This window comes from Macaca thibetana, chromosome 7 (assembly GCF_024542745.1).
Source record: "Macaca thibetana thibetana isolate TM-01 chromosome 7, ASM2454274v1, whole genome shotgun sequence".
Lineage (NCBI taxonomy): Eukaryota > Metazoa > Chordata > Mammalia > Primates > Cercopithecidae > Macaca > Macaca thibetana.
In genome coordinates, this window is record NC_065584.1 from 160,974,312 (window position 1) to 160,998,555 (window position 24,244).

The 24,244-nt window shown below is 46.1% G+C and overlaps 1 protein-coding gene across 4 annotated transcripts in view; it reads left to right on the top strand.

Moving 5' to 3' along the window:
* The window catches only part of TMEM266 (transmembrane protein 266), a 150,046-nt gene that overhangs the window by 69,585 nt on the left and 56,217 nt on the right, over positions 1-24,244 (top strand). For 2 of the 4 annotated variants that reach the window (XM_050799851.1, XM_050799853.1), the window contains 2 exons: positions 9,651-9,784; positions 13,204-13,392. In XM_050799851.1, coding sequence (XP_050655808.1) covers positions 9,747-9,784; positions 13,204-13,392 — 227 coding nt within the window. In that variant the 5' untranslated portion in view covers positions 9,651-9,746. Of the gene's footprint in view, positions 1-9,647; positions 9,785-13,203; positions 13,393-24,244 lie in introns of those variants that run through there. The other 2 variants (XM_050799855.1, XM_050799854.1) reach the window with 2 other exon arrangements.

The following is a 24,244-nucleotide window of genomic DNA, read 5'->3' on the forward strand; positions in this document are numbered from 1 at the left end:
ATACAACTCAGTATATAATATAGAAGGAACCCATACAACTCAGTATATAATATATGAGGAACCCATACAACTCAGTATATAATATAGAAGGAACCCATACAACTCAGTATATAATATATGAGGAACCCATACAACTCAGTATATAATATATGAAGAACCCATACAACTCAGTATATAATATAGAAGGAACCCATACAACTCAGTATATAATATAGAAGGAACCCATACAACTCAGCATATAATATAGAAGGAACCCATACAACTCAGCATATAATATAGAAGGAACCCATACAACTCAATATATAATATAGAAGGAACCCATACAACTCAATATATAATACATAAGGAACCCATACAACTCAATAGCCCTGTTTAAAAAAAAAAAATGGGGCTGGGCATGGTGGCTCACGCCTGTAATCCCAGCACTCTGGGAGGCCCAGGTGGGCAGATCACCTGAGGTCGGGAGTTCAAGACCAGCCTGGCCAACATGGTGAAACCCTGTCTCTACTAAAAATACAAAAATTAACCAGTCCTGGTGGCGTGCGCCTGTAATCCCAGCTACCTGGGAGGCTGAGGCAGGAGAATTGCTGGAACCCAGGAGGCAGAGGCTGCAGTGAGCTGAGATCGCACCACTGCACTCCAGCCTGGGTGACAGAACCAGACTCCATCTAAAAAAAAAAAAAAAAAAAAAAAGCGGGGGGTGGGGGCAGGTGGCAAAGGTCCTGAATAAATATTTCTCCAAAGGAGAAATGGCCAACAGGTTTATGAAAGGTGCTCAACATCACCAATCATCAGGGAAATGCAAATCCAAACCACAATGAGATATCACATCACACCTGTCAGGATGACTATTATAAAAAAGTCAAAAGAGTTGGCAAAGATGTAGAAAAAAGAGAACCTTGTATATTGTGGTAGGAATGTAAATTGGTACAGCCAGTGTGGAAAACAGTATGGATACTCCTCAAAAAACTCAAAATAGAACTACCATATGATCTAGGAATCCCACTGCTGAGTATATATTCAAAGGAAAGGAAATCACTATCTTGAAGAGATATCTGCACTCATGTTTATTGCAGCACTATTCACAGTATCCCAGATTTGGAAGCAACCTAAGTGTCCATCAACAGATGAATATGTGTGTGTGTGTGTGTGTGTGTGTGTGTATAGATATGTATGTGTATATATATGTGCATATATATATATATATATATATATATATATAGTGGAATAGTATTCAGCCTTTAAAAGAGCTCAATAATTTTGCCACTTGCAACAAGATGGATGAACCTCGAGAATATTATGCTAAGTAAGCCAGTCACAGAAAGACACTGCACGATCTCACTTATATGTAGAACCTTTTTTTTTTTTTTGTGACGGAGTCTCACTCTGTCGCCCAGGCTGGAGTGCAGTGGCACGATCTTGGATCACTGCAACCTTTGCCTCCCGAGTTCAAGCAATTTTCCTGCCTCAGCCTCCCGAGTAGCTAGGATTACAGGTGCCCACCACGCCCGGCTAATTTTTGTATTTTTAGTACAGATGGGATTTCACCATGTTGGCTAGGCTGGTCTCGACCTCCTGATGTCAGGTAGTCCGACTTCCTCGGCCTTCCAAAGTGCTGGGATTATAGGCGTGAGCCACTGCACCCAGCCTATATGTAGAATCATTTTTTTTTGTTTTTTAAAAGTTGAACTCGCCGGGCACGGTGGCTCACACCTGTAATCCCAGCAGTTTGGGAGGCTGAGGTGGGCAGATCACAAGGTCAGGAGATCAAGACCATCCTGGCTAACACAGTGAAACCCCGTCTCTACTAAAAATACAAAAAATTAGCCGGGCGCAGTGGCTGGCGCCTGTAGTCCCAGCTACTGGGGAGGCTGAGGCAGGAGAATGGCGTGAACCTGGAAGGTGGAGCTTGTAGTGAAGCGAGATCTGGCCACTGCACTCCAGCCTGGGCGACAGAGCGAGACTCCATCTCAAAAAAAAAAAAAAAAAAAAAAAAAAAAAAAAAAGTTGAACTCATAGTAATAAGAGAGTAGAATGATAGTTACCGGGGGTTGCAGGGGTGGGTGGTGAGGGAGAAGAGGAGATATTGGTCAAAGGGTACAAATCTTCAGTTATAAAATGAATACATGCTGGAGACCTAAGGTATTAGGTTTGTGACTAATAATGGTTAATAATAACCACCAGAGTGACTAATAGTGGTCAATAACAACATATTTTATGCTTAAATTTGCTGAGAGGAAATCTCAAGTATTCTCATTACTACCAAACAAAAAAGATAATTATATGATGTGATCGATATGTTAATTACCTTGATTGTGGTAATCATTTCACAATGTATACATATATCAAAATGTTACAGTTTATGTCTTAAATATATACAATTTTATTTGTCAGTCATACCTCAGCTATGTGGGGGGGAAAAAAGAGCCTGGGTGCCACTTCTCCAGTTCTGGAATCATCTACCTCTAGTCCTTTTTATTTTATTTTATTTTTTAATTTAAGACAGTGCCGTGATCTGTTGCCCAGGCTGGAGTGCAGTGGCTCAATCATAGCTCACTGCAGCCTCAAACTCCTCGTCTCAAGTAGTTCTCCCACTTGAACCTCCAGAGCAGCCGACACTATAGGTGCAAGCCACCACACCTAGCTAATTTTTGTATTTTTAGTAGAGATGAGATTTACCATGTTGGCCAAGCTGGCCTCTAACTCCTGATCTTAAGTGATCCACCCACCTCGGCCTCCCAAAGTGCTGGGATAACAGGCATGAGCCACCACACCTGGCCTGAATTTCAGTCTTCACTGCCTAAGTCACTACCAGGTATTCTGTTGTTTGCAAACAAAAGTATTTCTAACTGATATACCCTATCTCTGGTTCTTCAGCTTGGTCAGCATAGCTTCTGCTAATTCCAACACAGTAGCTTTGCAACCAGTTAACTTCATCTGCAAAATAGGGATAAAAATAACTACCTTGAGCAAACTTTCTGATTCAGTAGATCAGAGTGTGGTCAGTGGGTCAGCAGATGAGTATCCTCTGGGAATTTGTTAGAAATGTACATTTTCGAACACTCCAGACATACTAAATTAGAAATTTCGTGGGCAGAGCCAGCAAGCTGGTTTTTAATAAGCCCTTCAGGTCATTATTCTGGTACATGAGAAGGTTTGAGAACCACTGATACAGAGGGTCAAGTGGAATGGTTGCATGTCAGAAACACCTGGGGAACTTAAACAGGGTCTCAAACTTCACCTGCAGAGTTCTGATTTAGCATTTCTGCAGTGCACCTATGAGTTTCTATTTCCCCAAAGATCCCCAGGTGATTCAGAGTAAAACCAGGCATGGGAAACACTGAAATGGGTATGAAAGCAGGTCATGTGTGCCATGGGGCCGTCACTCAAGTAAGAGGTGATGAACAGACTTGGGGGTCTCTGGGACAGGTGAGTGGAATTCTGGCTTTTTTCAGGGGACTGACTACTTGATCTAAGTGGCCTTGTTCAGCCCTAAAATTCCAAGGATGTTAGCTTAGGAAGGTTGAACTTGGCAGATCTCACTGGAACACATATATGGGTAAATACATAGACTCATGACCAACAAGTGGAAGAGACTGGAATTTGACTAAAGTCTTAAAAGCAGCCTTCCCACCCACCCAGTAAATCCAAAACAGGTTTTATTTTCTACTTTTACCAGGTTTATGAAACAGCAGGTTGGCACTTTGGATGTTCATTTTTAGAGTGCTAGACTATGCCTGCTTCATGCTAGGCTTGTGTTTTGAGGGTTATTTTGTTTGGGAAATATTATTTTTAAATAACAAACAGGCTTAGCATTCCCATCGTCATAGGGAATTTTGCCTTCTAAAATGTGCTGCTTGTTATGGATTAAAACCTCCAGCTGAAGCCACCTGCTCATTGTCCATCTAAATATGATTTTATCTTCTTTTCCTCCCTCAACTTTGCCCTTGTACTGTTGAGGCCAATCGTTTCTTACCCTCTCCCACATCTCCTTTCCAGGAAAGTGCTGCTGCTTTTTCAGGGAATCTGCTCCTTCACTCAGCCTCTGCTGAGTGAATGAATGAATCCCTGGAGCTGCTTAAACAACCATAAGCACCTTGTTGATCATTTTGGAAGATACCAAGATGCTAATTTATTATTTTGAGAACAAATGAAGGGGAGAAAGTTAAGCATTTTCCTTCTTTCCTTATATAAACCTTACCTTAGGCTAATCAAATAACTGAGGAGGGAAAGTCTGTCTGAATAGAAGCTGACCAATGAAAAAAAGGACAATAAAATTAAAATATCACCATTTTGCAAACCTTAATGAATTAATTGATCTAGGAAGCAATTATCAATGGCTGTTAGTATCATAAAAAGAGGGACAAGAAGACAGTATGTGTCTCCTATTGAAGTTATGGTACCACCTATGAAATCTTGCAAAAAAAATTGAAGCTGAATCTGATTAACGTCTATAAACTAATTAAAATTTATAGGAAATATAGGGGACAGAGGAACATGTTGGAAAAATGCTAAGGAGGCTGGGCGCAGTGGCTCATACCTGTAATCCCAGCACTTTGGGAGGCCGAGGCGGGCAGATCACCTGAGGTAGGGAGTTCGAGACTAGCCTGGCCAACATGGAGAAACCCCATCTCTACTACAAATGCAAAATTAGCCGGGTGTTGTGGCGCCTGCCTGTAATCCCAGCTACCCGGGAGGCTGAGGCAGAAGAATAACTTGAACCTGGGAGGTGGAGGTTGCAGTGAGCTGAGATCACACAATTACACTCCAGCCTGGGCAACAAGAGCGAAACTTTGTCTCAAATAAAAAAGAAAAAAGAAAGAAAACTGCTAAGGAAATACAATCACCATAATCCAGTCTGTGGGAAACATTATGAGACAAATGACCCAGTTTTTCCAATTAATTGCAAGGGAAAAAATGAGGTAGAGGAAGGGGAAACCTGTAGATTTAATGAGACCCAAGAGTCATATTAATCATAATGTGTGGCCTGTTTGGCTCCTGATTCAACAAACCTTAAAAAAAATATACAGGACAAATGGGGGAAATGTGAACAATGTCCGGATGTTTAATAATATAAAGAAAATACTGGCCAGGCATGGTGACTCACTCCGGTAATCCTAGCACTTTGGGAGGCCAAGGCGGGAAGATTGCTTGAGCCTAGGAGTTCGAGACCAGCCTGGGCAACATACTGAGACCGCCTCTCTACAAAAAATACAAAAATTAGCCGGGTGTGGTGGCTTGTGCTTTTCAGCTACTCTGGAGGCTGATGTGGGGGGATCACTTTTAGCCCAGGAGTTCGAGGCTGTAGTGAGTTACCATTGTACCACTGCACTCCAGTCTGGGCAACAGAGTGAGACCCTGTCTCCAAAAAAAAAAAAAAAAAAAAAAAAAAAATGCCAGATGCAGTGGCTCACGCCTGTAATTCCAGCACTTTCGGAGGCCGAGGTGGTTGGATCACTTGAGGTCAGGAGTTTAAGACCAGCCTGGCCAACATGGCGAAACCCCGTCTCTACTAATAATATAAAAAAAATTAGCTGGGCATGGCGGCACACGCCTGTAATCCCAGCTACTTGGGAAGCTGAGGCACAAGAATTGCTTGACCCAGGAGGTAGGGGTTGCACTGAGCTGAGATTGTGCCAGCGCCCTCTAGCCTGGGTGACAGAGTGAAACTGTGTCTCAAAAAAAAAAAAAAAAAAGAAAAGAGAAAAGAAAAGATTGTTGACTTGGGGATGATGATAGCTTTGTGATTATTTCTTTTAAAAGGAATCCTTCTCATCGTTACCCTTAGAACTACATATGCAATACAGGTGAATGAAATGGCATCTAGGACTTATTCCAAAGCAGTTGTGAGCAGTGGAGACAGGCAGGGATACAGAAAAAAGACTGCCTGTGAGCTGATAACATTGACGTTGGGTGGTGGGGAACTAGAGGTCCATGATACAATTCTCTACAATTGTATATATTTGAAATTTTCCTTCCTAAAAAGTTACATTTATTTATTTATTTATTTATTGAGACCGAGTCCCGCTCAGTCGCCCAGGCTGGAGTGCAGTGGCGCGATCTCAGCTCACTGCAAGCTCCGCCTCCCAGGTTTTTGCCGTTCTCCTGCCTCAGCCTCCCGAGTAGCTGGGACTACAGGCACCCGCCACCACGCCCAGCTAATTTTTTGTATTTTTAGTAGAGACAGGGTTTCACCGTGTTGGCCAGGATGGTCTCGATCTCCTGACCTCGTGATCCACCCACCTCAGCCTCCCAAAGTGCTAGGATTACAGGCTTGAGCAACCGCGCCTGGCCAAAAGTTAAATTAAAAAAAATTTTTTCAAAATCTGCATTTCTTTTTTGTATGTTTTATATTGGCTATATTAATGTGGTCATTAATGTTTATTATTTATAAATAAAGATTTGTGAATTTTTACTTGTTCTTCACTACTAGAAATGTGCAAAAAGTTTGGAGTTTTGTATTTTTTAAATTTGCCTGCCCAGAGAGACAGGAAGGTCCATGAAAGTAATGACCTTCCCATTATATTCCCCACAGGGCTAATACCTTGTGTAGCATGTAAAATACTAATCTGGGGCCAGGCATGGTGGCTCACGCCTGTAATCCCAGCACTTTGTGAGGCTGAGGTGGGTGGGTTACCTGAGGTCAGGAGTTCGAGACCAGCCTGGCCAACGTGGTGAAACCTAAAAATACAAAAATTAGCTGGGCATGGTGGCAGGCACCTGTAATCCCAGCTACTTGGGAGGCTGAGGCAGGAGAATTGCATGAACCCGGGAGGTGGAGGTTGCAGGGAGCTGAGATCACACCACTGCTCACTGCTCTCCAGCCTGGGTAACAAGAGCAAAACTCTGTCTCAAAAACAAAACAAAACCAAAAAACCTCATTTGGGAATACAGCTTGTTGTTAAAACACCATTCTGGAAAGAAGGATTGCTCATCTGGCTTCCCGTTTATGGATATCTCAATCCTGACTTCATTGTCAGTTGAGTTTAGACACTCTATGTGATCAGTCTTAGTACTCAGAAGACTTTATTAACTTGAGGTTTTATAAAGAGAACATAAAAAGATTGAGACTGATTAAATCTATGTTTTGGAATTTTATAAGACTCAGTATAAAATGGATTTCATATCCCAAATACTATAGAAGACAGTTCTGTTTTTCATGCTTAGACCCTCCTTACTAAGAAATACTAAGGGAAGGTGAAGCTCTAAGTAAGATGTGGTTACAAAACATCTGTCCATTTCTCCTTGGTGTTGGCTCTGAGCGTTCGTCCCTTGCTTCCACTGCCCCACAAACATCTGGTGTGGATATGGTTGATGGCTTCCTCTTTGGAGGCCCTTCTGCTTTTAGAGAGCTCTCTATCTCTGTTAATTCCAACTGCTCTAAGTTCAGACTTCCCCAGGATTTCCTTAAGTTTCTTTAACTTGAGCACTCTCTTTTCTTAATTACACATTGCTTAAAGGAACTTCCTTGCTCCTTTAAGAACCTGGGTTCTGAGTTATTTTGTCTGTGTATCTTCTGCTGGGCTGCCCTGTCTCCCAGAAGACTTCTAGATGGAACTGTAGCACTGGTTGATAGAAAAGTATATGCTGTTTACCAATCCAATTTTTTTCTTTTTTTTTTGAGACGGAATCTCGCTCTGTCGCCCAGGCTGGAGTGCAGTGGCATGATCTCAGCTCACTACAAGCTCCGCCTCCCGGGTTCCTACAATTCTCTTGCCTCAGCCTCTCCAGTAGCTGGGACTACAGGCGTCCACCGCCACACCTGGCTAATTTTTTATATTTTTAGTAGAGACGGGGTTTTACCGTGTTAGGCAGGATGGTCTCGATCTCCTGACCTTGTGATCACCCGCCTCGGCCTCCCAAAGTGCTGGGATTACAGACATGAGCCACCCACTGCACCTGGCCTACTCATCCAATTTTTAAGAGGAAATACTATATTCAGCCATCTAAATGTGTTGGAATATACTCAGGTTCAACAGACTATGCCCTTTTAATTTATTTTAAAAAAAAATTATTATGGGTAGGGCACAGTGGCTCAGCCTGTAATCCCAGCACTTTGGGAGGCCAAGGTGGGCAGATCACTTGAGGTCAGGAGTATGAGAGCAGCCTGGCCAACATGGCAAAACCCTGTCTCTACTAAAAATACAAAAATAGCTGGGTGTGGTGGCACATGCCTGTAGTCCCAGCTACTTAGGAGGCTGAGGCATGAGAATCACTTTAACCCAGGAGGTGGAGGTTGCAGTGAGCCAAAATTGCGCCACTGCACTCCAGCCTGGGAGACAGAGCAAGACTCTGTCTCTCAGATAATGATAATAATAATTATTATTATAACTGGCCAGACACAGTGGCTCACACCTGTAATCCCAGCACTTTGGGAGGCTGAGGTGGGTTGATCACTTGAGCTCAGGAGTTTGAGACCAGCCTGGGCAATACAGCAAAACCCCGACTCTACCAAAAGTCCAAAAAATTAGCTGAGTGTGGTAGTATGTGCCTGTAGCCCCAGCTGAGGCTGAGGTAGAGGGTCACTTGAGCCCAGGAGGTCAAGGCTGCAGTGAGCCACGATCGCACCACTGCACTCCAACCTGGTGACGGAGTGAGACCCTGTCTAAACATAAATAAATGAATAAATTAAGCTGGGCACGGTGGCTCACCCCTGTAATCCCAGCACTTTGGGAGGCCGAGGTGGGCGGATCACCTGAGGTCAGTAATTCGAGACCAGCCTGATCAACATGGAGAAACCCCGTTTCTACTAAAAATACAAAAAAAAATTAGCTGGATGTGGTGGTGCATCCCTGTAACCTCAGTTACTTCTGGAGGCTGAGGCAGGAGAATCGCTTTAACCCAGAAGGCAAGGTTGCAGTGAGCCGATATTGCACCATTGCACTCCAGCCTAGGCGACAAGAGTGAAATTCCATCTCAAAAAAAAATAAATAAATAAAATAAATAAATAATAATAATGAAATCCAACACTTATATAGTACTTACTAAGTGTCAGGCACTATGCTAGTGTCTTACAGGCATGACCTCATGTAGTTAGTTCTGTTATTATCCCTATTTTTCAAGTGGGGAAACTGAGGATAGGGTGTAAGTAGCTCACTCCAGGTCACAGAGCTGGTAAGTAGGAGTGAGGCTCTGACTGTGGCAGCCCAGCTCCAGGGTCTATTCTTTCTGCTCTCGGAATGAGCTGAGAGGAGAAGAAGAGAAAAGCCTGCACGAAAAGACAGAACTACCGGAAGGGAAAGGGAAGTGGGAGAAAAAATACATGGAAAACATTTGAGATTTTTTAGACAAACCTTATTTTGAAGCCTCTCAAAGCTGCAGTATAAAGGGACACTGTTTTGGGGAGCACAGCCGTTTAGTGGGAAGAACTGTGGATAAGAAGTCAGAGAACCTGGGCACTAACCTGGCTCTTCTACCATCTCTGTGACACAAAAAAGTCATTTTGTCACTCTGGCCTTGTTTCCTCATCTAAAAAAGAGAAATTATGCTTATTATTACCCTTCCATAGGGTAATTGTAAGAATCTATTCAACATTACTTTGAAGAAAAGTGCTAGATGGAAGAAAGTTCTAAGGACTCCCATTTTTAGATGAGCTTAGGAGGACTTTGGTTTGGCATCTGAAGGTAATAAGTTCCTATTTTTGTTTTCAGGGCACTATATTTGTATGTGTCTTGTAGAACCCACGCTTGGAAATGCTGACAGCAGGCTTCAGGACAGCTGAGCCCCACTAAACACCAAGAAAACCCATGGCTCTGGCTGCATCTTTCAACATGACCAATCCACAGTAAGTAATGCTGGGATCTGCTCTCTGGATCCAGAACTGTGGCTATAAATCTCCCAGAAGATGAAGATCTTCTAATTTAGGCAACCACTATGTACATTTCCTTTAGCAGGAGGCCACAGAAAATGGAGAAACCTTTCAAAAGCAAGACTCAAGACAAGATTAGGAAGCTCTGAAGGTGAATTAACAAAATGGGAATTGCAAGGAAATTTAGAAATCTAAGAGGGTTTCTAAAACCAGGCTTTATGAAACCTGGGGCAGAATTCTTAAGGGAGAATTGCTTTCAGTTCCCAAAACCTGAGATGCCATATGAACCAACCACTTAATCTTACCAAGCACCTGCAAGGTGGTCACTTATTTTGTGTTTTGCAAGTGGTTGGTATGAATACTAAGATGAAAACAGCACTCCTATTACACCGCACTGTCCTGGCCTATTTAGATACGGGCCTGACTGCTCTGTCATCTGGAGTATGAATCTGTTATCTATTGACACAGTAATGCTGTGTACAACCAACCATAGAACCTTAGTAGAATACAACAAAAAATGTTTATTGCTCACATGTCTGGGGTACTCAGCTAGACAGTTCCTCTGATCTTGGCTGGGATGACTTTTAAATGTGGGTCATAGCTGGCTGTCAGCTGATCTAGAGGAGGCTGGACTCTGCTCCATGTCTCTCATCCTCCAGTAGGCTAGGCTGCTCACCCTCCCATGGGTGATGTTGGAGGTACAAGAGCACAGGCGGAAATTCACAGAGCCTTTTCATGCCTCTGCTGGTGTCTAACTTGGCTCTTCTACCATCTAACATCCTGTTGGCAAAAACGAGTCACATGGCTGAATGCTGAATTAAGGGTTAGAAAAATACATTCTTTCTTTTGATGGAAAGAGCTGTGGAGTTATATGCCAAAGGGCATGGGCTCAAGGAGAGGTAACGAATGGAACCATTAATACATTTTGTCTACCCTACCATTCTTTGTATCTAAGGAAAGGGTATAGGCTAAATATAGCCTATACACTGTGGGACCTTCACTTCACCAGAAGAGGCCTTGTCTCTCTGCTGAGATGACCACCACATGGCCAGAGATGGTGCCAGGCCACTGTGACCACTGATGGGAGGGGAACGTGAGACAGAAATGTTGGAAAGGCAGAAATAGTTTGTTCGCACTTCTCAGAGCCATATCCTGTTAATTTCTCTCCATGAACACCTTATTAATCAGAAAGTTCTCTCTGTTTAGTTCAGCGATCCATAGTTTCCTTGAGTCGTCCAGAAGAAAAGAGGGAACAAATTCAACCCGGCATCTGCTTTTTGGGAAACATCTAGGGGAGCTGGGATTCCCCCCATACACACCCACGCTTTTATATAAATTGTTGAGAAACATTGAAACCTCATATTCTATGACTGTTTCGTTTAAAGATCTTGAGTCATTTTGTAAATGTCATGCAATGATGAGTACTATTATCTGTGCTTGACAAGTAGCAAAAAGCAAAGGTTTAAATAAGGCCTACAAATAAGAATCGGGCATTAGAAATTACTTGGTGAATTCAGGTGGTCTAGGCAGCCAGTCTGTGGCATTCAAATAAGAATCTCACTTTCCCCTTAATTATCGGATAATCCAAGCAAAAGAGAAGTAGGTAGATTAATCTCTGAACTTACTGGATAACTGCAGCTGTGTTTTGTTTTTGTTTTTCTTTTGAGACAGAGTTTCACTCTTGTTGCCCAGGCTGGAGTGCAATGGCCCCATCTCAGCTCACTGCAACCTCCACCTCCCGGGTTCAAGCGATTCTCCTGCCTCAGACTCCCAATTAGCTGGGATTACAGGCATGCGCCACCACATCCAGCTAATTTTGTGTATTTTTAGTAGAGACGGTTTCACCATGCTGGTCAGGCTGGTCTTGAACTCCTAACCTCAGGTGATCCACCTGCCTTGGCCTCCCAAAGTGCTGGGATTGCAGGCATGAGCCACCACGCCCGGCCTGCAGCTATGTATTGTTGGTTAGATTTCAATGGTTGTTGGAAAAGTTTAGAATTCAGAGCTCCCACACAAGTATAGGGACTTGTCACTCCAGAGCTCCTCCAATCTTCTCCATATGTCTGTTATCCATGTCAGATCATAGAGTGAGAAGGAACAGCCCTTAGGAATATTCTATTTTACCTCCTCATGTTCTGATTGGAGAAACTGAGGTTCAGGAGGAGCCCTGCAGAAGTTGGCATTCAAGCCAGCACCAGAGCCCAAGAACAGTTTACAGCAGACAGGGCTGCCATCTCAGTATGAAAACTGGGCCCTCATTATCCTGGGCACTGACCCTCAATGTTCCCTCCAATATTTAAATTTTACTCCTTGCCATTATACTATTGTTCCTTTCTAACTTTCATTGTTTGGACAAGGGCTCACTCTTGTGCCTACAGGATGAGATAGGGTCAAGGACATACTGGACAGACCAAAGATGGTGCCCCAGGAAGCTAAAGGAAAGTTTTCTAGTCCAGCATCTCTGGACAGGGTTGCTGTGGGTGTTTGGGCAGGACAGTTTTTAGTTGTTATTGACACATTGCAGAATGTGTAGCGTCCCCAGCCCTACTTAAATGTCAATAGCAATCACCTGTGGTCATGGTGGCAACTAAAAATACCTCCACAAATTGCCAAATACCCCCTGGTAGATTGGGAGGTGGTACTGCCCTGGCTGAGATGCCCGGGAATGCCACTGGAGTGGTCAGTTATTGGCCGTGCCCAAGGTGAGCCTGACAGTAACACAGGAAGAGACCCACAACCCCTCAGACATTGGATCAAGTGACTCCCATCCCCTATTCCCAACCTTAAGAAGAGACATATGGTAGGACCAGTTCAAGTAGGAAGGGAGTGGCTACCAGGGACAGCTGGAGCCTCCTGTCCTCACCACCCCAAGGCCCACTAGGTCTCTGCAAGTCTCCATGTAGGCTCCTCTATCACCACAGTACATCCAGTTGTGAACAGAAACCTGTTTTCTCTACTGTGGAATAGAGAATAGAAACATTTCGAAACACCTTTACAAAGAAACTCAGGAGACAACTTAAAAGAATATCTTACTCCCATATAGAGTCCAGTGACCCAGAGTCCTAAAAGTCTAAGCCATCGTTTTGCTGGCTGGCAGTTTATCCATCTGGGTCTTTACCTCCCCTTCATGAAGGACCCTGCCCCACTAAAGCTCATATTTTCAGGTCTGAGCACTTCCTCTTCCCATTCTCCCATTTTTCCCCAACCACTGAAAGAGATGGGACTGTTAGGGCCTCAGTCCAGTCCTCGGGTGGCCAAGAGGGAAGAGGGGCAACCTTAAGCTTCCTCAGCCCTGCACCAGCATAGCAGCATTCTCCTTCTTTTCCTTGAGGAATGGAAGAATTTTTTGGCCCTTGAAGATGACTCTTTCCCATTGTTCCTCCTCTCCAACCCAGGCCTGCCATAGAAGGAGGAATTTCTGAAGTTGAGATCATCTCCCAACAAGTAGACGAAGAAACCAAGAGCATTGCTCCTGTGCAGCTGGTGAACTTTGCCTATCGGGACTTGCCTCTGGCTGCTGTCGATCTCTCCACGGCGGGCTCGCAGCTCCTGTCAAATCTGGACGAAGATTACCAAAGAGAAGGGTAGGTGCTGGGACCATTGAGCTAGCTAAGAAGTCCCTGGGTTAGGCCGGGCGCAGCGCCTCACGCCTGTCATCCCAGCACTTTGGGAGGCCGAGGCAGGCAGATCACCTGAGGTCAGGAGTTTGAGACCAGCCTGGCCAACATGGTAAAACCCCATCTCTACTAAAAATACAAAAATTAGCTGAGCGTGGTGGCGCAGCCCTGTAATCCCAGCTACTCAGGAGGCTGAGGCAGGAAAATTGCTTGAACCCGAGAGGCGGAGGTTGCAGTGAGCTGAGATTGCACCATTGCACTCCAGCCTGGGCGACAAGAGTAAAACTCTTGTCTCAAAAAAATAAAAATAAATAAAAAATTTTAAAAAGGCCCTGGGTTTATATGGATATCTTCCAAGCAGCAGCAGCCAAGATGAGAGATGCTAGCTAGTGAGACAGCAGAGATTCACAGCAGACCACTCAGGCCCTTTTCCTACTCACACATTACTTCCTCAGAAAAAGGTAGTGGGCACAGAAAATACCTGCCAGACGACCTCTTAGGTGACCTCTTAGGAGAATCATAAAATTTATTTTAGGACTGAGGCACTCCTTAATGACCCATCCACTCCCCTCTTGGGAAGAAGGAGACCCACAGTGATTTGGGACTTGCCCAAGGTCACAGAGCCCATAAGGGATGGACTTGAGCTGCACTTTCTCTTTATGAAGCAGACTCTCACTAGGAAGCGACCAGGAAGAATGTACCCTGCATGCAGGAACATGCTTAGGATGTAAGGTAATCTAGAGAATTCGGCTAGGAGCTCTGCAGACATTAGGGCACTCCCTTTCCAGGGAAGGCATGCAGAATATGCGGGTCTGCAATTCAAAAAGGTGGTCCTTACCTCTTCCTACTTAATTTGTCAATCAGCTTGGATGCCTTCATTTCCCAATTCACTTCTCATGAGCCTGGTCTGTCTTACAAACATACTTCCTGAAGGTGAGTGGTAGAGGGCAAGAGCTAGGTGGGGCAGGGGAGACACACCAGTTTGATGTCCTCATTTTCATGGGGCTTGGTGGCGTAGCTGAAGGCCAAAGAGGGGTAGGAACAGGTCCTAGGGTCACACAGCAGATCAAACTTCTGACTCTGACAAGGGCTTTCCCTAGCCTCACCCTGTGGCTCTTAGACACAGCATTGTAAATACTGGTAGGACCTTAGGAGCCAGTTCTGGACTTTTCTTTCCTGGGTGCTGGTAAACACTTTGGAACATGCTGGCTGCTTTGAATACAAAAATGAAGGGTTGTCAGGTATTTTAGAAGCAAACGAGGAGCCTTAGCTAAAGCTAAATTTGTAGAGCTTGGATCCCCTGGGCTTGTTTCTGGAAGGAGCTTCCCACTTCCTGAGATAAACTGCCTAACAATGGTGAAACCACATACCTTTTTTTGCAGAAACTACACCCCAGTGGCTTTCTCTGAAAATGTAACTTTTCCAAGTATTGTGCATATTGTCATCAGGACACTGGGAAAAAAAGGATAGGCAAGCAGATCGGAGGCAGCTAAGGGACACCTGCAGTGGCAGCGCTGTCCTGAGCTCTGTCAGGTCCTTACCATCTTGAAGGCTGGGCTAAAACCTGAGGCTCCTGGGCCAGGGCCAGCATCATGCACATGTGACCTGTGCAGTAGCACAGAGCCCCGTGCTTAGAAGGGCTCCAACACTTGGCTAAATGCTCTGCGGCTGCTGTCTTGAAATTCTTAAGGAGCCCCACATTTTCACTGGGCTCTGCAAATGATGTAACTGGTGGGGTCCTTCTCTGAGCACCCAGCAAGTCACTGCGTCACTGCTCTCTGGTGGTCAAAAGCAGTAGTGCAGCCTTCTAACATGCCCTAGCTATTTCGGAGAATTCATTTCCTGCCCTGGCCTGAGCCTGTTAGGCCCTTTTCACGTGGAGAGTAGGATGGTATGGAGAGAAGTGGAGAAACCTCCAGGGATTCTGGTTCGGAGCAAAGCAGTGTCCACATGTGCCCGTGTAGGTGTTATCGCACCGCGGGTGGACCTTGCTATGGGTGTTCCCCCACCAGGTGTACCACACTGTGATGTACCCCTTTCAGGGGTCCTGCGCTGTGGTGTACCCCTTTCCAGGTGTCCCCTGTGTATCACTCCCTAGCCTGAACCCCAAGGCTGGCAGAGGCTTTGCCTTATCATTCAATTTGCCTCTAAATTGAGGCTTTGCAAGGTTTCTTTCCAAACAAACGAATCCAAATGAAGCGCCTGCAAGGCAGAGAGGCCCTTGATTTGATTTGAGTCTCCAGGTGTGCCCAGAAAAGCTGTTACCATTGGGTAAATAGGAAACAGCCCGGGGAAGGGATTTGCCTCACTGCTGGAGCTCTCAGCTGGGGGCCCCGATTGGCAGCCAGAGGGCTTCCTGGAGGAAGGAAGCGCAGGCACAGGACCAAAGCCAGGGGAAACTGAAGCGAAGCAAAATCCCACTGCGAGGGAGGAACGACCTCTCTCCGCCAGGCCTCTTGGCTCTTGCTGCATATCCTGGGGTTTTCCCAAAATGTCCAACCTGGTCCTTTCTGGGGCAATATAAAACAAAAGGAAGAGTCCTCATTTACAGCTCTGAGCTTGGTTTCAGTCTTGTCCAAAATGCCTCTTCCTACAAAGGCCAGTGTTATGTATAGGAATGAACCTTTTCTGTAGGGAATGAAGAGACCTCAGGGACTGCGGCAAAAAAGTGCTCCGTGGCCCCACTGCCCGCCTCCCAGTGCCCTTGAGCTCTGTGAGGTTTCAGGGCTTTTCAGTTTCCCTGAATCTGAGACTGTTAGAGCTGGAAGAGACCTAAACGCATCCATTCTAAACATTCTCAAAGACAGCAGGGCCCAGGGAGTACAAGGAGCTTGCCCAAGGTCACACAATGACAGAGACCGGGGCAGGGCATGCTAGTTCATGCCTGTAAGCCCAGCAATTTGGGAGGCTGAGGTGAAAGGATCACTTGAGCCCAGAAGTTCAAGACCAGCCTGTGCAACATGGCAAAACCCCATCTCTACAAAAACAAATTAGCCGGGCATGGTGGCACGCACCTGTCATCCTAGCTGCTCAGAGGCTGAGGTGGGAGGATCACTTGAGCCCAGAAGGTCGAGGCTTTAGTGAGCTATGATTGCTCCATTGCACTCTAGCCTGGGCAACAGAGTGAGACCCTGTCTCAACAACAACAAAAAATGACAGACACAGGAAGAGAGCCCAATCTGTATGCTCCTGATCCCTTGATCCTGGCTAGCAGCACTGGGCTTCCATTTCTCAGCCATCCCTTTCCAACATCACGGTGACTGTGGGTAACATGCATTGCCCATCTGATTCTGCTTCTAGCTACCCTGTCCAATGCCTTTAACTTCTGTTTACTTTTTTTTTTTTTTTTGAGACAAAGTCTTGCTTTGTACCTCAGGCTGGAGTGTAGTGGCACAATCTTGGCTCACTGCAACCTCTGTCTCCCAGGTTTAAGTGATCCTCCCACCTCAGCCTCCTGAGTAGCTGGGATTACAGGCGTGTGCAACCATGCCCCAACTTTTTTTTTTTTTTTTTTTTTTTTTTTTTTTTTTTTTTAGTAGAGATGGGGTTTCACCATGTTGCCCAGGCTGGTCTCAAACTCCTGACCTCAAGTTATCTGCCTACCTCTGCATCCCAAAGTGCTGGGATTACAGGCGTGAGCCACAGTGCCTAGCCTCAGTATACTTTTTTTTTAAAGCATTTTTTAAAAATGTGGTAAAATACATGTAACAAAATGTACCATCTTAACCATTCCTAAGTGTAAGCATCAGTGGCATTAAGGACATCACACTGTTGGGTAGCTATAACCAGCATGCATCTCCAGAACTCTTCTTGCAAAATAGAAACTCTATACCCAGTAAACAATAGCTCCCTGTTCCCCCACTCCTCCAGCTGCTGGAAACCACTACTCAACTTTCTGTCCCTTTGAATTTGACTACTCTAAGTGCCTCCTGTAAGTGAAATCATGCAGTATTTGTCCTTTTATAACTGGCTTATTTTGCTTAGCATAATGTCCACAAGGTTCATCCATGTTGTAGCATGTGTCAGAATTTCTTTCCTTTTTAAAACTGAATAATCGTCCACTGTGTGACTATACCACACTTTGCTTTTGCATTCATCTGTCAATGGACACACCCCACACTGGACTGTTTTTTCTCAAATGTGTCCATATTTTAGCTATTGTGAATAGTGCTGCTATGAACATGCCTGTACAAACATCTCTTCAAAACCCTGCTTTCAGGCCGGGTGCAGTGACTCACGCCTGTAATCCCAGCATTTTGGGAGGCCAAGGCAGGCGATCACTTGAGGTCAGCTGTTTGAGAGCAGCCTGGCCAACATGGCAAAACCCTGTCTCTACTAAAAATACAAAAATTAGCCAGGTGTGGTGGCGCACACCTGTAATCCCTGCTACTTGGGAGGCTGAGGCAAGAGAATCACTTGAACCTGGGAGGTGGAGGTTGGAGTGAGTTGAGATCACACCACCACTGTACTCCAGCCTGGGTGACAGGCTGTCAAAATAATAATAATAATAATAATAATTAATAATACCCTGCTTTCAGTGCTTTTGGGTATATATCCAAAAGCGGGAATTGCTGACTCACACGGTAATTCTATTTTTGACTTTTCGAGGAACTGCCATACTGCTTTCTGCAGTGGCTGTTGCACCGTTTTACATTCCACCCAACAGTGCATGAGGGCTCTGATTTCTCTTTGTCTTCACCAACACTGGCTATTTTCCATTTTGTTGATAGCAGCCTTCCTAATGGGTGTGAGGTGGTTTGGTATGCTTTACATCCATGAAAATCCTGCGGGGTGAGGAAGAAGGAGCAGTCGCCTTGATGGGGGTCAGAACCTTATCTTGGCCGAGCTCCTTGACTTGCCTAGAAGCCCTTTGTCCCTCAGATAGCTGCTTAGCAGAGCCCAAATAGCAGAGCTGTCTGCTGCTCCTCTCTTCACCTCTGCACTCAGGCTGCTGAGGGCTCAGGGAGGAAAATCATATGACTGTGCAGACTGGGTGCCTCCCTGGACTCAAGGTCTCCAGCCACGACTTGATTCTCAGTTTTGCCTGGCAGTCCTCCTCTGTGGTCCTGCTTAGTCCCGAGGTGGCCAGTTCTGATTGCTTGTGTCTGCCTCAAGTCCCCTCTTTCTTGCCCTCAGCAGATGACCTCCTCTCCTAGTACCCTCAGAAGGTAGACACAGTCATGGATGGGCTGCACCGCACCCCTGTCTCTTCCTTCCTCCCTTTTAGGGCCTGCCCCATTCCTTGAGCTCTGATTGCCTTCCCCTCCCACCTTCTCAGGCACCTGCTCCATCAGTTACCTCCTCACCCCATGTCATCACACTCCAGTCTCGTGTCCTCCTCTGACTCCACCTCCCTGCTAGGTACCATTACCTCTCTTTTTCTTTGAAGTCAAACTTCTTGAAAGGCTGGAGACACTTGCCACCTCCCCTTCGCCCCTCCCATTCATGTCTCAATCTGCTGCAGTCCAGCTTCAGCCTTGTCCACACCACGGAAACTGTTCTTAAGGGCATCAGCCACTTCCTTGTTGCTACGATCCTTATCTCTGTCCAGCATTTGAAACTGTCAGGCACTCCCTCCCTCTCCAGCCTCCTTGTGTCCACTGTTATAACCATGATCTCCTGATTTTCTTTTTTTATTTAATTTTTTAAATAGAGACAGGGTCTCACCATGTTGCCCAAGCTGGTCTTGAACTCTTGGGCTCAAGTGATCCTCCTGCCTCAACCTCCCGGAGTGCTAAGGTTACAAGCGTGAGCCACCATGCCCAGCCCCTCTCCTGATTTTCCTCCTCCTCCTCTGGCTGTTCCTTCCAGGCCTTTTAAAAATTGTTTGAGGTTCCTCTGCTTGTTCTTTCAATGTTGGGTACTTTGTTTTCTGCCTTTGGCCGTTTTCACTCTACTAATTTTACACACTAGGTAATTTCATCCATTCCCATTACTTAAATTAATCTCCTTCAACTGATAACATTCAAAGTCGTGTCTCTAGCCTAGATCTCTCTCTCTCTCTCTCTCTCTCTCTCTCTCTCTCTCTCTCTGTCTAACTCCCAACTTATATCCAGCTACTTCCTGAACATATTCACAGGGATCCCAAATGTATCTCAGAATCCTGGTGAGTGTCTGTGGAATGATCTATTCTTTTGCCTCTGAGTTGGCTGCATACTTGAGAGGAGAAATGTTCTTGTCTCACCCAAGTCATTGCTAAAAACTGCCTTTTCAGTGACAGCACTCAAATCCAGCCTGAGTAACAATGGCCTGCCTGTCCTGGCCATCTCAAACCCAGCAAGCCCCAGACTGCACTGTCTTTTCTCAATATGTATTTTCTATGACCCCTAACCAATAGAACGTAGACCTCACCCACCCATCACTACCAAAATGAGCAATATGAATTTTGGCTCATTAACAAGCACCTAAGTCTCCTTCCTGCTGCAACAGGTACCAGTGGGTTCCAAAATGCCCCAAAGCTACATGAAGCCTGCTGTGGTCACCTCTAGTCACCTATAGTCAACCGTAGTCATCCTGGAGTCTGTGTTCCTCCTCCCTTGCTCTGGCTCCCTCTTGACCGTGTCCAGTGCCCATGAAGCTATTGCTGCCAATGGTGTCCCTTCTGGGAGTGCCAGTGCCAAGTGGAGGGGCTTCAGAAACCCAAAACCCATGCAGTGTGAGCTCCATGCAGAGTGAGGAAGGAAAGCTACCCCCATGACAAGCCTGTACCATGCTGTCAATGTGTTGCTTACCTGTACCATGTTGTCAATGCACGACTTATGGCCCCAGCTCCAGTCCTATGTGCCTCTGGCCTTCACCACTCTACACCCAGGTCTCCAGTTCAACCCAAGAAGCTGGGCTGGCACATCATGCCTGCTGTATCATCTGCCTCTCCCCCGCTGCCTCTACCCCCACCCCCAGCCAGGTGCCTCCCGCCCTCAATAGTGATCACTCAAAAACCTTCATGCGTGTCCACAGAGGTGAACAGACACTCGGGAGAAGGGGAGAAGCGGAACAGGGGAGGTATCTGCACCCCAGCTGAGCTGCCCACAATGCCCTGTTACGTGGATAACCTGAGGGGCCAGCTTGATGTCTTCTCCCTCATGCCTCATACTCCATCATCTCTAAGTCTTATAAATTTCTACTGCCATCATAATATCTCTTCTTTACACTGTTCTCATGAAGAACTGGTAACTCCATCAGCCAGTTGTTTTGGACTGCATGTAACAGAAAACCCACCTCACACTCACTGGGCCAGGTACCACGGAGTCCAGGGCAAGGGTGGCTTTGAGATTGGTCCAGAGACTCAGCAGTGCCAACAAGAACCAGATTCCTTTCATCTCTGCACTCTGCTGGCCTCAGTGTCGGCTTCATCCTTATGCTGTAAACTTCATCCCATGACGTCTGAGAGCCATGTGACCCCCAACATGTGGAACCTGGACCTCACCAACCCATTACTACTAAAATGAGCCATATGTGTACTTCGGCTCATCTACAAGCACCCCAGGCCTGCTTCCTGCTGTGACAGGAACCAGCCATTTCCACTGGTTCCTTCCGAGAGGGCTGCCTGTGGTCATCAGGCCACATCTTTCCTCATTCATGTCTGGCAAGTGAAAGTGGCTGCCCATCACTCTCTTCTAGGAGCAACAAAGAACTTTCCCAGAAGCCTCCAGCAGCTCTCTCCTTCATGTGTCTTTGGCTAGAATTGGGTCGCGTGGCAAGGCACAAGGGAAAATCCATGAGCCAATCAGGCCTACCCCTGGAACTGTATCATTTCCCAAAGTACATTACTGTGACTCCAGTGGGACGGGGTATGTGAACATTAGCAAGAGAATCATCCACAGCTTTTAAGGAAGTCAGTTCTCCTTTCATAGCCTTCAGTCTCGAATTAGCTCTTAATTTCATCCAGCCTCTCTAGACATTGTTTGGATTGGGAAAGCTCTGCCTTCTTAGTCTGTTTCTTCAATGACTTGGTCAGTTGATGCTTTCATTCCAATGCAGTTGGACCAGTGTCCATTGTCCTGGTGGACAGTGCTGGGGCTTTGTGTTTGCACATAACCAGAGCTCCTGATTTCTTGTTCTCATTCTGTGATGTTCTCATTGGATGTCATCCCACTCAAGGGTGGAAAAGTGAGGTACAGAAAAATGAGGCTCTCAGTGAGCCAATCATCTGTCTTTGGAAGAGTGACATTGAGTTTGCAAGAATCATGGTGCAGAATGGAAGTTCTGTTTTCTCTTAACCAAGTACATTAAAGGTCTGGGTAGTTTTCAGGGTCTGGGTGAGACCAGAGGCAACAAAAGAGAAAAATCAGAGAGACCAGAGTCTCCACCCTAGAGAGGCCCACAGCCCCGCAGGAGAAATGGTGGTGCAAGGTGGGGGTCATCATCCCCACTTTATAAATGACACTCTGTGGTCACATAAAGATAAAGATGCTCCCCATCTTTTTAGTGAAAAGAGGGTGCAAAGATGGTCATGGGTGAGAAAGTGGGATAGTCTTTGTCAAAAATAAAAATAAAGTAAGAAATGAAAGATATTCAGTGTTTAGTAAGACAGTTATTTATATCTTAGGGTTCTAAAAAGCCCAGCCTGAGAGGTCAGGGCTGGACTCCTAGGCATGGGAAGCTTGGAGGAAGTTTGGGTCTTGGGCGGACATAAATGGATGTTATTACTTAGAGATGATGCCAACAGCACATTTCTGCCAGAACTTTACACTCAGAGGAAAAAAACATAATGGGGGCACAGGGATATTTTTTGAGATGTCAGGTTAGAAAAATAAGACAGACCCAATATAGCAAACATCTCTAAATAAGGACTGAAATAATTTTAGATATGCCAGCGAGCAAAGACTGGGGACAAAGAGAAGGGAGGGGTAGGGACCTACTAAGCCATAGCCCAAAATACCCTTCTCTCTTCCTGTACTGTCTGGCTTGAGGGCCACAGCCTCCAGAAAGTCTTCTGTCCTCCAACCCCACCAGACTAGGTCCTCAGCTCAGTGTACCCATAGCACCTTGCCTACCTCCATCACCACACCCAGGGGTGACACTGAGCTCTGCTCCTCTCTTTACAAGTCTGTCTCCAGTACCAGGCCAGGGGCTTCCTCACCGTGGGGATCAGATCACTTGAGCCTGGAAGAGGGGTGTTGACTGATCAAGGAATGACTTGAATGAATGAATCAGTGAGTGAATGGGTAGGGCTGCATGCAAATAAGCATTAGAAGAGAAGGGGAAGCCCAGTTCCATTTGGAGGGAGTTGGGAGCTGGTCCCTAGATCTCTGTGGAGTTGGGAAGGAGCTGCAAGGGAGGCCCCAGGCTTCTTATGCCTCAGAGGTTACTGCTATGGTTGTTGGCTGGCTCACGTCTGAATGTACCTGCTAATTCCGTGCCTTCTCCACAAAGTCACCCTAGAGAAGGAAATCAGATTTGCCTCAGAACATGCCAACTTCACTTAGTAAAGTTTTAACATCCTGGAAGAGGAAGGAAAAGCCTTTGGGGGCTCAGGGTTATGAGGCAGATTGATCCCCGCCATGGCCATGCAGCTGCAGAGTCTGGAAGTTCGGCATCACATGATTTCGGATGGCTTTGCATCCTTTTTTTCTCAGGGAGGAAAAGAAAGGAGCTTCAATAATCCACTTTCTTGATGCCAGTGAGATCTGTCTATAATAAAACACCACCCCTTTCTCTGGCAAGCCAGCTGTCCCTGGCCCCCAAATTGACCCTGTGACCCCTCACTCCCTTGATATTTTTAGTAGGCTTCAGCTTCCAGGAGAATTCTTGATGCCCCAACCACAGAATAAAAGTTTAATTTAGACGAAAACATTTTTCCTGATGAGCACTGGTTAGCTGTCTTTCCTGTAGTCCAGGAACCCCAAAGAAGTTTCCTTGATTAATAAATCAATTAAGGCCGGTTGCAGTGGCTCATGCCTGTAATTCCAACACTTTGGGAGGCTGAGGCCTGCGGATCGCTTGAGGCCAGGAGTTGGAGACCAGCCTGGAGTGTGAGAACCCCTCTCTACAAAAATTTTAAAATTAGCCAGGCGTGGTGGTGTGCGCCAGTAGTCCCAGCTTCTCAGGATCGCACCAATGCACTCCGGCCTGGGCAACAGAGTGAGACCCTGTATTAAAAAATAAAAATAAAAAATAAAAAAAAAGGAAAAAAGGCAATACATTCAGATGTATTATTTCTCAGCAAAATATCCGCCCCCTCCCCCCACCTGCTCGCAAGGAGCAGGGTGTACAGCGGCGGATGACCGCTAGATGGCGGCGGAGCGCCTCTGACCACCTGGGTCGGGGGCGAGTCGGGGACGTTTCCTGGAGAGAGGGGAGGAAAGTTGAAATGCGTGGCCACGTCCCGCAAGGAAAAGTTAGGTGAATTTGTGGTGCTGGGATGGAATGGGAGTCCCCAATCATCTGCGGAAGCACCTGAATACTGACTTTGGCCAACTAGAAGGAGGGAGATCTTGGCTGACCCAGGATTTGCCAAACCACAGCAAACCTGGAGAGAGCTGGTGGGTGGGGTGCCGATTTATTCCCTCATTCTCACCCGGTAGGAAGCTGACTGCCCCCAAGCAGCCCTGTCCTCCAAGCACAGCACAAGGAGATTCTCAGACTTGAGACCAGTTTCCAGAATTGAGGACCTCAGGGTGGCGGAGACCTTATAGGCACTTCATCCAACAGCACCGCACTGCCACCCCCAAGTCAACCTTGAACCCCTTGCCAAGGACTTGGGTGACTGCTTGAGCACAGCCCACCTACATGGCAGCCCTTCTGAGATGTGTGGTCAGTGTCCTTGGTCTCCCCAAGAAGGGGCAGCCAATCCATGGTGTGCGTTGGCCACTGTGCC